This window comes from Podarcis muralis, chromosome 7 (genome assembly GCF_964188315.1).
Source record: "Podarcis muralis chromosome 7, rPodMur119.hap1.1, whole genome shotgun sequence".
In the NCBI taxonomy this organism is placed as follows: domain Eukaryota; kingdom Metazoa; phylum Chordata; class Lepidosauria; order Squamata; family Lacertidae; genus Podarcis; species Podarcis muralis.
Window position 1 is genome coordinate 62,834,785 of NC_135661.1, and position 18,064 is coordinate 62,852,848.

At 45.0% G+C, this 18,064-nt stretch overlaps 1 protein-coding gene across 4 annotated transcripts in view; it reads left to right on the forward strand.

Moving 5' to 3' along the window:
* COL8A2 (collagen type VIII alpha 2 chain) overlaps positions 1 to 18,064 on the forward strand; it is a 146,514-nt gene that overhangs the window by 123,769 nt on the left and 4,681 nt on the right. For 3 of the 4 annotated variants that reach the window (XM_028738933.2, XM_077931951.1, XM_028738932.2), the window contains one exon: positions 7,870 to 8,051. In XM_028738933.2, coding sequence (XP_028594766.2) covers positions 7,892 to 8,051 — 160 coding nt within the window. In that variant the 5' untranslated portion in view covers positions 7,870 to 7,891. Of the gene's footprint in view, positions 1 to 4,869; positions 4,998 to 7,869; positions 8,052 to 18,064 lie in introns of those variants that run through there. The other variant, XM_028738934.2, reaches the window with a different exon arrangement.

The following is an 18,064-nucleotide window of genomic DNA, read 5'->3' on the forward strand; positions in this document are numbered from 1 at the left end:
AACCCTCCCTACACCCTGGCCCATCCAGTGCCAGAGCCACCAGCATCAGTAGGACCAAAGAGGGAGCTATTTGAGTGAGGGGCAGTTTGGAGGATCCAAAGGATCCAATAGCTGACACACCTGATTCACCCCCAAGCCAGGAAGAAGTTTGAACATGCTCAGGAGCATATCAAAATCCCTCTCCCATTTTCTTCCTATCGTTTCCAAGGCACTAGATATGGTGGTTGAACCGCCTTTGGATTTTGCCCCACTCCTTAGGGTTGCAGCCTTGGTTAATTCATTGTATGGATTTTAGTAGATTAACTAGTAACTTTTAAATATAAGCGATAATAGTTTTGCAGCAAAAATGCATGATTTCTTTGTTTTTAGATTCTACACATGTTTCACAGCAGGCATCATCTTAGAAGAAGCATTCTTTCAGGTGTGAAAGAAGAGGGGAAATCCTTCTTCTAAGTTAGCACTTGAACATCCATATGCTTACTTGCATTAAAAACAATATATTTATTTGAAAACAGTTGCAGTTAATCAAATTGATAAAATGTTTTCATTCTCCACCAGTTCTACACACTACACTGTGGTACAGTTCACATCCAGACAACTTGTTTACTGAGCATTTGTCCTGCGGGGTGGTTAAAGTACGTTGTCCATTTATTAAGCATTCATTCTGCTTTGTTTGTAGGGAGGTTATATGACATTGGGTCAAGTAAGTGCTATCCCACACTTTCCATCCATTTTCCTTTCATTCTCCAATTTCAGTGGGGGGGGGTAATGAGTGTGATGCACAAGAGTGCCACATCATCTTTCATTGCTCAACCTGAATTTGGCAGCATGGGGGTTGAATTCCACCTCAAAATTGCAACAACCTCAAAGCACTCACAATCTTTACCATTAAGATTCATATATACTACCCTGTGCAATGAGATAAGGAGAAACCTGCCTATATTGCAGTTGGCCAGAGTCAAGATCCAGCATGAGCCCCACCCATATTTGCACAGCCATCCAGGCCTCTGAGACAAAATGACTTGCTCAACGATATACTTTATTGTACACTGCATTTTGTGGAAGTGGATTATGTGTATCAGAGGCATATGGGGCTTCATTTACACTGCAATTCTGAGCCAGTTTGCTTCTCTAAGGGGCCCTGGTGGTTTTATTATTTTCTGTGTCTTTTAGAGTTTAGGAGAAGAGCACTTGTTTTTATGAAACATTGTTTTATGGGGATTTGTCTAAAAGGAGAGAAGAAGCCCATGTTAAGATATCTCAGCTGTAAAAATATGTTTTCTGCTGTATAAAAAGAAAGCTGAAGCAGGGGGATCATGGAGGGATGTGGAATAGTCTGAATCAGCAGTTTGATTTCCCCCCCCTTACCTGGTATGACCTAAATGTTTGTGGCTCTCTGGCTCTGCTCCTTTTTGTATTTTTCTTCTCTGCTAGATAGTTTTAAATGACAGCCTATGTGAAATAATCATAAAATGAAGACCCAGGAGACCTGGGCTCAAATCCCCACTCAGCCATGACGAAGAACAGTGGCTGAAACTCAATCTAGTCACAGTCTCTCTCACTGTTACCTACCTCACAGGATTGTTGGAAAGATAAAATGGGGGAAGGACTGTGTGCACTGCCTGGATAAAAATGTAATAAATCTATAAACATACTCGCCTACAAAGTGGTGTGTGCATGCATTGCTGTATTGCTGTAGTGCGTTACCATATTATTATGCCTGTGCTATATTACTACTACTACTTCCATAATATTTATTCAACTTATTTTCCTCCCACTCTTCCTCCCAAAGGAACTCAGGGTAACAGACACAATACTGAGTTTTGAATTTCTGGTTCATTCCTTTGTTCCACCATTGTTGACTGTATTCCTAGTTTTACGTTTTTGGCTCAAGGTGCTGTCTATATTTATACTTTTGGCTGGCTTGTTTTGTTTGTTTGGTCACCCAAGTCCAAACAACAGATTAAGATTCTGCTGGTTTGGGGCCCTGTACAACTCATGAGTACAGTTTCATGAGAGAAGTCATTAAAAGTTTCTTAGCGTTTCCCATCATGTTAAGCAGAGCTCTCATCTCCTTGAGGGTATTTTGCTTTCTGTATCAGTCAGTGGCATAGCTAGGATACACTTCATGGCTCTGATGTTATGAGTGCCTGAAATGAGACTGTGAAGGGTTGCCAGGCGTCACTGGCTCTTTGCTGGCACGTGGCCATTTAGGCAGGCCCCAATTCTCACCAACCAGGCAATGACTGCAGAGGAGACCACATTTGGATATTGCCTGTGGGAGAAGAAGGCTGAGAGAATCCCCATCAGCTGCCTGATGGCAGAGAAGGAGCCCAGCTGCCGTACCTTAGGTAGAAAGAAGGGAGGAGAGACCGGGAGGATATAAAATACCTCAGAGAGCGGGAAAGGGGAAGCCCAATGGAGACACAGAAAAGATGCTAGGCAATTCCTAAATAAAGTACCTCTACAGAGACTGGGGAAAGGCAGTCTTTGCTTCTGATGTGTTCTGGTACGTTGCAAGGCTACTGGACAATGGACAGCTCTAAATGAGCAATTTGTTGTAATAAAGACGGAGCAGACTAAAGCCTTTTATGCCTCTGTCTCCAGATTATTGTATTTTTCGCTCCATAAGGTGCACCTGATCATAAGGCGCACCACTTTTTTTTTGGGGGGGGGGGTTTCAAGAAAAAAATATGGGGCTCTTGGGGGCTTTTGCGGGAGGTGGGGAAAGTGAGAGAGTCAGGAATAGCCGCACGAAGCCTCCCCAGGGCAGCGGCTATCCCCCACCCGCTTTCCCCCACCGCCAGCCCCAAAGAGCAGGTCGGGGAGCAGCTTTGGGGCTGGCGGTGGGGGAAAGCCGGGCTTCCCCCACTGCCAGCCCCGGGGAGCAGCGGGAAGGCTGCAGGGGAAGCCCGTAGCTCTACAGAGACTTTAGGCCAGACCGCTGGCCATTTAAGGATCTGAAGTGCTCTCAAGGGGGTGCAGCCTAGAAGAGGTACCATATTTTTCGCTCCATAAGAGACACTTTCCCCCTCTTAAAATCTAAGGGGAAATGTCTGTGCGACTTATGGAGCGAATGTGTGGTCCCTGGGTCTAGCTGTTGATGTGCACCTGACTAGGGCAAACCTTATGGACCTGCTTTCAGCAAGCCATCTTATATGCATAACAAGGAAACTCATGGCTATGTATTCATTGTTCTTGACTACTGGCTTCCAATTGGGTTGTGATAAATGAGCTTTGTTGAGTTGCTGCTTGTACTGGCCTTCCACATGCAGAAGGTCCTAAATTCAATCCTTGGCACCTCTGGATTAAAAGATCAGATAGCAGTGAATGGACAAAGATCTCCACCTGAGAGCCTGAAGAGCCACTGCCAGTCAAAGGGGTGAATAGCTTGAGCTAGTCTAAGGCAACTTCCTGTGCTCTGTTGTTGTTTGAATCCCATTCAGCTCCACACTGTTGAAAGGTAAAACAAACAAACAAGGAAAATTATAATGAATAGTAAAAGCCTTGGCATATATTTACCTTTCATTTGAAGCCTACTTGGTTTGGGATTCTGCCTGTTCTGTGGCTTGAGGGATTGGTATGAAGAAAACCTTGAAAGAGGAGAGGGAGAAACAGCTACACAGACAAAATCTCAGAGTCATCTGCAGTAGCAAGGTCCTTATTGTTTTGGTAAGGGCAAGATTTAAGGGGGGGCAGTGAAAAATATAGTTTCCTGTTGTTAGATTCATCCTTTGAACATCGTTCTTTGGGTTGCATTTAATAGCAGCATTTCTCCATCATCTTCTCTGTTCCCACTCACTCAAAATGCAAGTAGCTAAGTGTGCAGCAGAAGTACCTCCCAAAAAAATACTTAGTTTGGGGGGGGGGGTTCAATAAAAAACCCAGTGAAGAGGGCTGAGTATGCTCAGTTGCCATGGATTTCTGATTGTTATAGTACATATAGTACATATCCAATATCTCATCTATGCTGAGTAAGAAGGAGGCATCACTAGAGAGGAATCTGTTTGATAGTAATCTAATGATCAGGTGAATATTGAATAAAGTTTGGATTGGAAGCCACCCTTACCAACTTTCTTTCGTAAGTGGTTATGATTCAGTTCCCAGGAAAGCTGTCTTCACAAGTCAGGGATCAGGCAGTCACACAGAGACTTGAAGATTTGTAAAACTGCCAAATTTAGGAATGCTCCTGTTCAGGGTTTTAGCCTGCTAGCCATGTTCTTTTCCAGGATAGTCCATTGTATCCTCTCTTCTCCCTAGAAGATCAGCTTAGCAGTTCTTTCCCCACTCATGTCCTTCCACAATGAGCTTGCTCTAGGGCAGCTTTCTATGCTGGCCGGGGCTGATAGGAGATGTCGTCCAAAAGAGCTGGAGGGCTCCAGGTTGTCAGAGGCTGTTCTAGGTCTACACCAGGCAAGTCCAAAGTCCGTTTCGGGGGCCTAATCCAGCCCACCAGTCAGTTTGATCCAGCCCCTGTGGCAGTTTGTTTCCTGGGGTAAAATCCTAAAAAACCCCTCAACTTCAACCCTTAAAAAAGCTCAACAATTTCAAAAGGTCAACAACTTCAACCCTAAAAAAGGTCAACAACCAATGGTTGGTCCATTGGTTGGCCCTCACAGCCCTTCACTTCATCAAATCTGGCCCTCTTTGAAAAAAGTTTGGACACCACTGTACACCGATTTCACTGAAAAATTAGTCTCACGTGGAGCCTCAAAAGTTGCTGGGGTTTGTTTTTTTTTTTCCTTTAAAGGAAAGGTGATAGGTCTTATTCCTCCTGGGGTCCCATGTAGCTTGCATTAATTCTTGCCCTCCACCAGCTTCCTCTCTGAGCGAGGAGCCATTTCCTCTGCTGGTGACAAGGGGGCAGTTTGTGCAGAAACCTTGAGAGACATGGAAGGAAGCAGCCAACACAAACTCTTTCCCTCAGATCATTGGAACGTCAGCTGCAGCGCTAGCCACCTTTTGGCCGGGTGAGGGCAGGAGCCCTCTTCTCAAAGGTAAAAGTAATAAAAGGAGACTTAATATACATCATTTGGGTTAGATGAGGAATGACATTGCTACTAAAGATCTTTCAGGTTCCCGCCAAGCCCACATAGCATTCAAATCACTTCCATGTGGGGGCCAATCTCCATCGCTACCCGCTGTTAAAACTCTTCTTCCTCTTTCTTCATGGTGTATTTTTCCCCCTCCCCCTGCTCCCGTTTCAGCTCAGGAAATTCCAATCAAATCCAGCCGAGGAGTAGCTCTCTTCATTCCTTCGGAGGCAGGAAAAGGCCGAGGTCTTTAATTTTTATTAATGGCGATTGTGGTTCAATTAGTCCACAGCACTTTTGGTGTTCTGTGTCATTAAACCTGTCAGAAAATAAACTGTCCTTTGCTTCATACAGGCCTCATTTGAAGCCTGTGCCTCGGGAAATGTCGCAAGAGTGGAAGGCAGTATTTATAGAAGACCCTTTAATTTTACACAAGTGGGCACTTTAGCAAGCGTCTGGCTTTACTGAGCATCATAAGCAGTCAAGGTTACTCATAAGTACTTGACCAAACAAACTCCTGTTGACGTTTTAAGAAGCACCACAGCGGAGAGTTACTAGCTCTGGCGATACTCCAAGTGAGGGAATTGTGTCTCTGACATAGTCATTTTTCAAGTCGCCAAACACAACAGGGTTTCTTCACACCCCCTCTTCAAGCCAGAGGGTTTCAAAGGCAGCACAGTGAGGCCTTGGCTTTGGAATCAGAGACGCTCTCAAGAGCCAATTCCCAAGCGCACACATTTTTTGCTGGAGGAAATCCTGCTCAGTCGAAAGACGTGATAATAACCCTCAGCTTGGTCATCCCATCCGCCCCACTGTTGCTTCATTATGATCTCATTAAAGGGTAGGTGGTGGTGGTGGATGAATCTGTAAGGAGCGTTCTAGAGTGGGTGTCATTTACTTCAGAGGCATATTTGCCGTGGCCGGCATAACAGCTAAACCTGTTCCTGGAAATACTAAGAGATAGCTTACTTGCTCAATTTTGGTAACCTCAAAATTGAACTGCTGTAATGCACTCTGTGTGGGGCTACACTTAAGGCTGGTTTGGAAGTTGCAGCTGGGGTCGAACCCAGCGGCTACAATGCTGAGCAGGGTATCTAGCCATGCACTTATAGCTCCTGTGCTGGAGGGGCTGAGCAGACTGCCAGTTTGCTACCAAGCCAGTTGTAAGAAGTCCTTGATAGCAGATAGCAGATCTTCAACCTTGGGTCCGCAGATGTTGTTGGACCACAACTCCTGTCATCCCCTGCCATCTAAGCTCAAGGTCAGGAGAGTTGTATTTCAGGAACAAATGGGGGAACCAAGGTTGAAAAGCACTGCACTTGGGACCAAGTTACCTGAAATAGTGTCTCTCCCCCCCCCCCTTCCCCTTACAGATCTGTGAGTTCATTTAAAATAATCAGAGAATGCCATGCTGATCAGAGAAGCATCTGGTAGAAAGACATTGGTAGGCATTCTCTGCAGAGGTCCCTACCTTATGGAATGAAGAGGGCCCTGTGATATTGTCTTGTGAACCGCTCTGAGATCTTTCAATGAAGGGCAGTATAGAAATCTAATAAATAAACAAATAAAATAAAAGTAGGATGGGCATCCACGGTGGTTTGTTTCTACGCAATGTCAGGTTTTTGTTTTTGTTAGTTATGCAGCCCTGTGGGTACTTTACAACGGGGCTCTTATATTGCTGTTTTGTAAAACATGGCTAAAAATAACTTTAGCTGTGTACACACCATACATTTAAAGCACATTTCTCGCCCCCAGAGAATCTTGGGAACTGTAGAGAGCTAGAATTCCCAGCACCTCTAGCAAACTACCGTTCCCAGGATTATTTGATTTAAATGTATGGTGTGTACTCAGCCTGTGAGTTGTGGTTTGTTCTACTGAAAAGCAACCTAGGAATGTTTTTGAATGAATAAATATGTACTTCGGCTGTTTTTGAAACAAGTGGCCTGATCTAAAAGACATGGTTGCATGGATTCTTCCCTAAGGCCTCAGGAGTCAGCTATGCATTCACGATGTATCCCCACTAGGGTAATCTGCTCACACTGTTCCTTGCAGTGGCCTGATACAAAGGAGAATTAGGGAGGGGACAGTCTGTCCATGTTCAACAGATGTATAAAATGGAGTTGGCAGGTACCACATGTCATGCTAGCTGAAATTCCCACTTGATACGGGAATGCAGTTGCCCTTCTGTATCTTGCCTCCATTTGTCTGCACAGCAGATGGGGTGTTCTTGTCAGCAATGTGAAGGGCACATTCTAGGAGAGGCAACAACTGATACAGGGTCTTCTATGTGGAAGAGCATGGATAGAAACGCCTCAGTAAAATAATTTGGCAGCATCAAGAACCAGTGGCTACAAAGGAGGAGAACTGGGGTGTTGGGGGAGTGGGAAATTCAGGAGGAGGTAGCAGAGGGAAAACACTGGGGAATTTTGCTCAGGGGCAGGGAACCTTTTTGAGCCAGAGAGCCACAGGCTGGGCCAGAACCAAAAGTGGGCAGAGAAAGAAATGTGGACTTTTGGACAAGCTGACCTCTTCTACACAGGATTTCATGCAGACAACTTTCTCTCATCCTTCAAGGTTAGCAAGAAGCATATCAAATCTCAAGGGCATATTCCAGCCAGGCAAAAACACTCAGGGAGGGTGCCCAGCAGGGCTAGTGGCTTGGGAGGGTGTTTGGCCCAGTGGGCCGTAGTTGGTTCCAAGGCCTGAGGTTCCCCATCCCTGCTCTAGCAAAATCTCTCTCAGACACATACACCTGCTTTGTTTTTGCTAAAAATACCCAAGGAACAGCTTAGAGATCTTCTCAAAAGGTGATTTTGCTGTCACATTTTGTTTGCAGAGAGACTACCAACAAAGCCACGATGCTCCATGAAGTAACCCTGTGGCTGTTGCTGGTGGTTGGCATCTCCACGGTGACTGGAGGGGGAGCTGGAGGTGGTTATGGGCAGATCAAATACATGCAGCCTGTGGTGAAAGGACCTCTCGGCCCTCCATTTCGGGAAGGCAAAGGGCAGTACATAGGTAAGTAGCCTTCGGGTGCACAGAGTCCGGAGGAGGCAGAAGTGGGGGTGGGGTGGGGGTTGTAGAGTTTTATCTTGAAGGAACAACAACTCCCAGGCCCAGGCCTCTTACTGTTTTTACCTACTTCAAATGTTCAGATTACTTTTACAGTGGTACCTCGGGTTAAGTACTTAATTCGTTCCAGAGGTCCGTTCTTAACCTGAAACTGTTCTTAACCTGAAGCACCACTTTAGCTAATGGGGCCTCCCGCTGCCGCCGCCGCATGATTTCTGTTCTCATCCTGAAGCAAAGTTCTTAACCAGAGGTACTATTTCTGGGTTAGCGGAGTCTGGAACCTGAAGTGTCTGTAACCCGAGGTACAATTGTATTCTTCTTGCCAGTAGCCCTGAGAACTTGGCTATAGGTTGGCATATAACTGATAATTTTTTTTAAATTGTTGCCTTCATCTTTCCATGTTTAATGTTAGCTTCACACCTCCTCTGCCTAGACCCCACAGTAATTATGGTGATTCCATCCCTGCCCTTTTCTCCTACAAGTAGAAACCATAGTTAACGGAGATGTTTAAGTTCTAAGTGGTAGTTGCTAGGAGAAAGGAGGACATCATGCTGTGCCTCCCAGTGCTGGTTGCTAGGTGATGAAGAGATAGTGGGGATATGTGCTGACATATCAATCTATTCTAGGACCTTTCTTGGTATCGGTGTCAAGCTAATCATTTGGGAGTTTCCTGGGTCTACCCCCCAACCCTTTTTGAAGGTGGGGTAAAAAGAAGATTCAGGAAACTACCGACCAGTCAGCTTGAGGGAACCACAAGGGAGCAAGGCCTTTTCTGTGGTGGCTCAACACAGTGGAGCTGGGGTTAGCTTCTGCCTTTTTGTAAAGCCTTGAAGTCTGATTTGCGTTGATTGGCCCTTCCCCTGTGTAGTTTATGTTTCACTCATTGAAAGTAAGTTGGTATATCATTATACTACTGGAATCATGAGTCTGTTTTTATTTCTTTACATTTATTTTTATACTTTCTCTATATGTAAATACATACATATACAGTACGTGTGTGTGTGTGTGTGTGTGTGTGTGTGTGTGTGTGTGGTCTTCTTTCTTGGTATTATTGATACTGATTGTTTTTTGCATGTACTTTTTATTGTTGAAAGATTATTTGGATGGGATTTCCCCAGAAAAGCAGCATACAGATATCTAAAAATAAAAAAGGTGATGTAAAACAGATATAAGTTCACAGTGCAGCTGTGCACATAGAGGTTAGCTCTGCTCCCTTCAGATGATGGAACAACAGTTGTGGCTGTTGCTAGGCATGTGTGTGCGCACACACACATTCAGCCTGAGGCTTGTCAGATCTCAGGACATGCTGAACCTTACTGCTTTCCCTGGAAAAGCTTGGGTTCTCAGATCAGCTCCCTTAGTATTTACTGTGGTTACATGGCAGTGGCATCACAACCCTGCTAATAGACAAAGCTGACTGGAGAGTGCAGTGGTTGGAGTGCTGGACTGGGAAGGCATGGGTTTAGACCCGGCCCCACCCCCCATGTGTTCTGGACAAGACACCACCTTTGAGTCTATTGTTGTTGAGAGTGTAGGTGCTGTATTATGGGACCAGGGTGTGATATGGGCATTTTCTGTGACAGGAGATGTAATTATCTTTTTTATTATCCCCCCCCCCCCTTATTATAATCAGAAGCTAGCTGAGTAAGTGGGTTCCAATTTCTGCAATGTAGCTGGGAAGAGTATTTTAATTTGCTTCCCTGTTCTGACCCCCCCCCCGCACCCCGGCCTTGCTTCAGTGTATGAGCTACAAAAGGGACTCCTGTGTATTTTGCCTCAAACTGCAAAATAACTGCGGCAGGGCAGCACGCAGGTCTGAAACGCTGGTGTGGGCCAGCAAAGGAGATACGCTGTAGAATATATGGTGCCCAGTAAAACAATTCACCTTTTGTTTTGCCTAGAGGTGGAATACGACTCCCAGGAGCCTTTGCACTTCTGCTGGCTCAAGTGGGTTTGCATTGGCGGGGGAGCCTAGGAATATGTCTCTGTTTGAGTGCTTCCTTTGATTGGCTTGCCATCATGTTCATGCAGGTGTTGGTTTGGAGAGCGAGACCATTGGACAGGAAGCCTGGTGTGCTTTTCAGCTGAGGAAAGGCAGGCAATCAAGGCAGGCCACCCAGAGAGGAGAGGAAACTGGGGCCCAGGCTGGCAGGACATTGTTTCCTGCTGCAGTAGCCTGAGTTTTTGGGTTTTTCCTTCCCTCTGGGGTACCTGCTGGAGACAGCCACAGCTAAAGGCAGGATGTTGAGTGGAATGGATGTGCCATAACAACGTCCCCTTCAGGAAGACGGAGGATGCGTACACATGATGTTAGCACAATACATGTATATCCCACAGTTTCTTAGGAAATACTGCATTTTGATGCATGTTCTCCCAAGCCAGCTTTGATCCGAATTGAGAAGAACAGCCAAGATGCACTTTAAGCTGATAATGTGTACACAGCCAGAGTATAAATTGGCATGCTGTTTCATTTGGCTAGTGACTTTAGGTGGGGTAGTTGTATTTTGCTTGGTGGAGGGAGGCTCCCTCACTCTTTTATTTTCTTGTATTGCCTTCCTCAGTAGCCTGTGGGTTGGTTGGTTGGTTGGTTTGGTTTTTGATGGGGTAATTTATATCGAACTTCATCATTTATGGCAGGGGTAGCAATCATGGTGCCCTCCAGATTTAGTATATTGCCAGTTCCCATCTACCTCAGCAAGTGTGGCCAAACATCAGGGATGACTGGAGTTGTGGTCTAAATATATATGTGGAGCACTTGATTCCCACTGTGCCCCAGTTCTCTGTTTGTGCCGTGCTGTTTTCAGGATTAGCAGCCAATGATCAACACAGGAGGATATAAAAAGCCCAAGACATTTTGCTGTCTGAGGCAGAACAGTAAATTGCACCATTCCCTTCCCCTCCTGCCGAAGTGTGCATTATGTATGTGTTATTTTACCACCTGAGGCAGAAAAATCCCATGCGTATCTCTCTCTGGCAGATAAATTCCAATAATAATAAAACAAGAAACCAACTGCTGCCCTTTTGTAACAAGGGACTGAGGCATCAGCCTCACTCTACCTAAAGTAAGGGCAGACCCTAGAGGAGGGGCTGAAATATAGGTGTGGCTGCCTTGTTCCATTTGGCTAGTGAATCATCAGTTTTGTGATCACACAGTGGCCTATTCAGCCATGTCTCCCACCCAAGGGCCACATCCCATATTGCACAGGAAGACTTCCCCAGAATAGAAGAGAGCTTGGCTCAGGCACTTGGCAGGCAGCAACCGTCTTCCCATCCTAAAGTAAGGTGTCAGACCTTCAGCTGGGCGACATATCACACCCAGTCTGTTTTTAAAACATGTTATTCATTTAGTTTTCTTTTAAGATGTGCGAAAATCAGTATTTTCACAGGAAAGGGCTGTAGCTCAGTAGTAGACTGCATGACTTGTGTGCAGAGGGTCCTAGACTTCATCCCTGGAATCTCTAGACAGGGCAAGGAAACATTCTTTCCTGAAACCCTGAGCAGCCACTGCCAGTTGGTAAGGGTGGGGGTGATTCTGTTAGCATTCAAAGCTGGATTTATCAAAGCAGTATGAGACCCAAAACATAGGCATCCTTCAAAATTCACACTTACCCAGATTTTGCAGTGCAATTCTCCAACAAACAATCTGTGAGCTATGATAACAGATGTTCTTCAGACCTTCTCAGGTGATTCACCCAAACCTTGGGAAATTTACTATTAGAGTTACAGAAGCACACAAGCAGGAAACACAAGCCTGAGAAGGGTACTGACATTTAGGCCACTGCATCCCTTTGCCCCCTCAGGATGAAGGTGAATTACAGTTATTAATTCTTTTACTCCACACAAATACTGATGACAAGGTCAAGTTAAAAACTTCTGGGCTTGTAAATAAAGCCGCTGCTGTTAAAACAGTGTAAGTAACTTGGCACCAGTGAAAACTGTCTTCTGGTAAATACTCATGCTCTGCCCTAAAAGTGAGGAAATTTTGTGACTGCTGCAGGCCGGGTGTGAAGGGAGGATTTTCAGGCTACCACTGTGAGACAGCAGGTGCTCTCCAGTTGCAGCAGCACAGCTGGACTGCAAAGGGGCTTCCCGGTCATTGGTGAGGGATACAGGGGGCAGTACAGTATGAAATCCAGACAGGCTTCTCTGGCTGACAAGAGACAAAACCAGAGAAGTAATCAATGGTCCCTGGGGACTGCTTCGCCCTGAACTGGAGACACAGCTTTGCTGAACCTTTTCTGGAGACTGCAGGCTTATTATCTAGGTTGGTAAAGACACATGGACAAGAGAAAGCAGATCCAGAGGTGTAGATCCCTGAAAGAGAAGAGCAGGCCCTAGTGGTGGAACATCTGCTTTGTATGCCGAAATCTCAGGTTCAATCCCTGGCAGCTCCAGGTAGGGTGGGGATAGGCCCCTGTTTGAAACCCTGGAGAGCTGCTTACCAGTCAGTTTGGACAATACTGAGTTAGATGGATTGTTTGTCTGCCTTGGTATAAAGCAGCTCCCTGTGTCCCTGGGGCTAGAAGAGACTAGATTTACCTCCCTGTCTGCAAAACAAGCGGCATAAGCACTTTCCCACATAGCACCTGTGTTTTGGCACACCTGATAATCAGATGTGCTGGGTTGCTGGTGATGCAGAGGAGGCTTATAAAAGCAGCCAATTAAAATAAATGAAACCTAGCAAATGTTTAAGTTCTGTTCCCCATCTTCACAACCACGTAAGAGTTCACATTTAATAAGTTATCAGCAGCGCTTTCCAAAGATGCTTCTTCATTTGTTATATTCTTTACACAGGGAATATTGGTGTAGAAAGCATATATACACTACCATAATGTATATATGCAAACTTGGGATATTTACCTCGAAAAGCTAAAATGTGTATAAAACTTCTTGCTGGGGAAAAAACCCTCAAAGCATTTTTTGGTTAACAGTGTTGAGGTTTGTTTGTTTTTTGCAATCAAGCAGTATATAAATTTTATGAAATGATATTAAATAAATAAGATTCAGTGGAATTTGGGGGAAATCAGGTCTCTGCTTGGCTGCATTTTTAGAGAAAAGTGGCTTAAGCTATAAATAGGCGGCATGGCACTCACAAATGATGCGGTATATGAGATTTAGGGCCGCAGGAGTCACCAACCTTGTGGGGCCTGTGGACACAACTGCAAACTAGAGAAATTGTGGACATCACAACACAACAACAACCAACCACACACCACGGCCTATTCTGCTGATTACAATGGAATGCTTCTCTCAAAGCTAATTTCAGGAAAGGGAGGGTAGGCTCTGGGCACCAGGAAACACTTGCCAGGCACATCCCGGAAGTGGTGCATCATAGTGGCTCAGAGACAGTTACAAATATTGGTGTATCCCCAGTTCACTTCTCATGTCTGCCATGAACTCCATAGGTGGCATTGGACAAGCCACAGTCTATTGCTCAGCCTTCCTCCCCTGCCACGTCCCCATCTGCAAAATGGAAAGATACCACTGGCGTACCTGCCTTTGCCAAACTGGTGCCCTCCAGATGCTTTGCTGTGACTCCCATTGGCCCTAGCCAGCACAGACGTTTTGGAGAAAAGGCAGCCTTACAGAGTTGTTGCAAAGACTGCAGCTAGGTAATGTACATAAAACATAATATAGATATTAAGGTCCCCCATGCCTACAAAAGATTCCACCCTAACTTCTTTTTTGCCCAGTATGCTTGGGACTGCCTCGCCTCGCTCTAAACCTACCTTTTCTTTGAATCCTTTGACTCAGCCCTCTAGTTCCTCATGCTCTGTGCCAGCTGCTGCTGCCTCAAGGACTGCCCTTGAGGAGAGTTTGGAGACTGAAGCTAGTGTAAAATGCAGCTGCTAGGCGGGTCAGTGGGGCAGCCAAATAGGATCATGTGTCCCTTGTCTTGAGAGCACTGCACTCCCTCCCTCAGTACCTGCCCCCTGAGGCAGCTGCCTCACTCTCCCTCATGGTATCTGTTGCATTTGAGAAACAAGATGTTTCTCAGCATCATTCCAGAGTACATGTTTTGCTGATGCAGAATTACAGTTTATAGAACTGTGAGAGAGTAAGGGAAAAGGTATCTTTACCCAGGTGTCTTAGAGGCTAGCAGAGAAGATGGGCATCTCTTGCACAGGAATTACTGCTCAACCGACTAGGCTCATCAGATGTTTAAATGTGGTATGTAAGGAGGTTAAAAGACACACGCACACCCTTCTATGTAGCATTAAAGGGAGCAAAGGTCTTCTTTTCTTTTTTCCTGCCTTTTCCAGCTGTTGTGAAGCTCTTATCTGAACTGCAGCCAAGGAGAACAAAACAAAGCACAAACTCCAGCACAGCCTTACTGAGAAGTAACATTTTTGGCTGCTGATGGGCTGAGATTCAAGTATCTCTCTGTGCTAGTGTTTATTTCTTCCAATGTGTTCTTGTTGCCACTGAGCAGGCTGAGTTTGTGAAAACAGCAGGCAGCAGCAGCAGCAGCAGCAGCACACCCTGGGTGAGAGGCAACAAAAGAAAAGAAAGAAAAGCTGATCAGGCAAGGAAGGAAGATTTGTCCAGGTTTTAGAACTAGGCTTTTCCACCTCCTTCCTCCCCTTCACTCCCACTCATTCTCTAGCTCAAGCTTGGGGTACATCACTCCAGCAGAACCCCTCCAAAAAAAACTCTACACCCGTGGCCCCACCCACAAGAGGGAGAAAGTACCTGCACACACACTCTTTTTCCAAGGACTGACAGTTAGATCCAATGGAATTAACTGGAACATTGAAGAGCCAGTCAGTTTAGAGTAGACAGTACTGAACTAGCTGGACCAGTGGCCTGACATAGCTTCCTGTGAAGGTGCAAACACTTTGCATTTTCCCCAAGGACTAACTTACAGCATGGTGACTGCTCAGAAAAGACAAATGTTCTGGGGACATGATACCTAACTATTCAAAAGCATGCAGAGAACATACTCTGAATGTGGGAAATATGCACATTGAGTTCTCAAATAAGAAAATAAAACGAGGAGGCAGGCATAGGGGCTTGAACCAGAGCCCTGGCTTAGCCCCAGTGCCTTTTACAAGGCAAGAAAAGTATATTGCCGGAGTAAACTGGGGGGACAAATATGAAGATGTGAATAGCTTCATGATCAGGTGATGGCCATAGCCAATGGAAAAATGCTAATGCTTTATGTAACACCACCACCTAGTGGCTGTTTCTGGAATTTGCAGTCTTTCAAAGTCACAGTTTCTAAGTTGCATTACTATCAAGAGGCCTCCAAAGGCAGCTTGAGGAGGAAGCTTGTCTAGTTCCACTTATGATTGAGACACAAACAGAACCACGGGAACAGAACCACAGGAACTGGGAAAGTCTAGGTGCAATGAAACATAGGGGTTTGCCATGATCCCATCACTGGTTCCGCCGGAGGAAGCCAGGTACAGAGTGGTTTTCAGGAGAAAGTTGCCACAGTCTGAATCAGGAGCATAATCCAGATTGGGGCCTGAGGCTGCTTTTTCTCCAGAGTAAATGCAGCCAGGTTAAGTGTGTTTATTAAAGTGTGTGACTAACTAACAACAACAACAGTTTTATTATTTATACCCTGCCCATCTAGCTGGATTGTCCCAGGCACTCTGGACGGCATTTGGTCTATGACCTAAGTTCTCCACCTGTAAAATAGAATCAGTAAAAGACCTTGCAGGATTGTTCGGATGATGAACAGTTTGAAAATTAAATCAGATTTCTTCTCCACCTGTGATCTAAAGGGCCACAAACACATTTTGTTCTGCCAACACAATCAAGTGTCAAGGCATTTTTCTGAAGTCTACCAAGGAGTGGGAGTTGATTGCATATGTGCTCCCTCCCAGAAGCAGACACCATCCCTGCAAATAAAACACAGCATGTCAGGGTGATGGTTAGATAAATCGTTTTTGCTTTTATGTGCAGAGGTATTCTGCTTCCACCATCACCTTTAACTAAGCCTACCTGCACAGCAAAGCAAAAAAGAAACTTCTCCTAGCAGGCTCCTAGCAATAACATTTTTGATTTAATTGTTCATGACTTGCAGTGCCAGGAAAAACTTCGGCAACTGATTTTCTTGAAATGGCTCTTGATGAGGATTTATCATCAGAGGCATGGATCTGGTTTTAGAAAATAATTGATGTAGTGCTTTTGAGAATTCACAGCACTTCAAATACATTCTCCATTTTTAAGTATGCTAATTCTTGCAACCTTTTAACATAGGCCAGTATTATTATCCCCACTTTAGATGGGAAGGGGGGGGGGGGACTATGACTCTATGAGTGCAAAGGGCTTAGTGTTTATGCATCACTCACGGCAGCTAACTAAAATCAAGAATGAAATTCACTAAAACAAAGAGCCTCCCATAACAGTTAGAATGTGAAGAACAATCCAATTCAAGAAGAGGCAGAGCTCAGATGTTAGAGAAATGGGGGCCATCCATTTAAGAAACCTTCCCTTAACACCCACCAGGCTTTCCCTCCCCCCTTTCTTGGTGGGTGTAGCCTTTAAGCACTAGTTGAGGTTCTCCTCATGCCTCAATGGGAGGGCATAAATCCCCACACAAACAATGTTGCTGTTGAGCACACACTCTGTTTCTGCGGCGAGACATAATTCTTTTGAAATTGGATCACATCAGGGCTGCAGTGTCCCAATTTCTCCGTGCTAGCGTCCCCGGTTTGGTTTTCCTGTCTGCTTTCCTGACCGGCTGAAGTTGGCAAAGTTGCATCTGTTCGGTCTCTTTCCACCTCTCTCCCCCACCTCCCAATTCCTTTTCATAAGACTGGTGTGTGTGTGTGTTGTTTTTTCTTTCACTCTCATTCCCTCGCCTTGTAGGCCTGACTGCTTCCTTGTTCTGATGACCTAGAAAGCTAATTCTTCTCAAACTATTGACTGCAGCATAAGAACATACTGAAATAATTTTCCTCGGGAAAGCATTTTTTCCGGGCGCCGAAAGAGAAAGAAAAAAAACTTGCTTGAGCATACAAGCTTAAATGGCTCTCTTTGGCTGCATTACTACTGTGGCCACTTAAGAGCTGTATGGGCAAGGATTTCCTGAGATGCCTTTGCAACCCTAGCTAGGACAGTGGATGTGGGCAAGGCCTTTAATATGCAGATAAGCCGCAAATGTTTCCACTAACAGGAGGAGAGTAACATCAGGAATGTCTGGTGCTAATTTTTCAGATTTGAAAATAAGATAAGTGTATTCCATACACTCACCTACTGGAATGAGGGCTGTTTTGTCAATGCCATCTGGGTCTTTTTCCTCGCATGTGTGTTTCATTTGCAGAATTAGTCTCCCATTGGCTGAGGGAAACTGTTTCACAATGGCCAAATCTCTGGAGACTTTCTTTCTTTTGAAGAGATGGTGTTGATCCTGTCTATCGCTGCATCAAGACAGTGCTTAAACAGAAGTACATGCGGGGGGTGGACTCAAACTCAGCATCGTTGTGTAGAGTGAACAAAGGCTCTTTTACATCACTCGTTTTAGGGGAACACCATGGCATTTAAAAGAATGTAAGTTTAGCAGTTTCAACAATAGAAAAGCAGGAGGCCTGCCTGAGCACTGTTCTTTGTTTTGTGCATCTTGCAAGCTAGGTTTCTTTACGAATGTAGTTTTCTTAAGGGGCTTGGTATCTACCACCAAGCCTTTACCTTCATCTGTGACCCTCTTGTACAGGTGCTTTTGCACATGCAGAAACGTAATCACTTGTTCTTATTTTGGAGTTGTCTGGATTATGTTGTTTAATTGTCACAATGCAGAAATGCAGCTAATTATTCCAAAGGACCTCAAATCTAAATACATATTTGGAAATATGTTGTTGCTCTTGTGCAATGTCCTTTGATGGCATCAGTGTGTCTACTCAAGACTTTCAGGCAACAAAGGTTGTTACCTACCCAGATACTATGTTCTGAAAGCAACAGAAGGAAGTTTAACCAATAATGGTGCTGGGAGCCATTGGTAGTTGGAG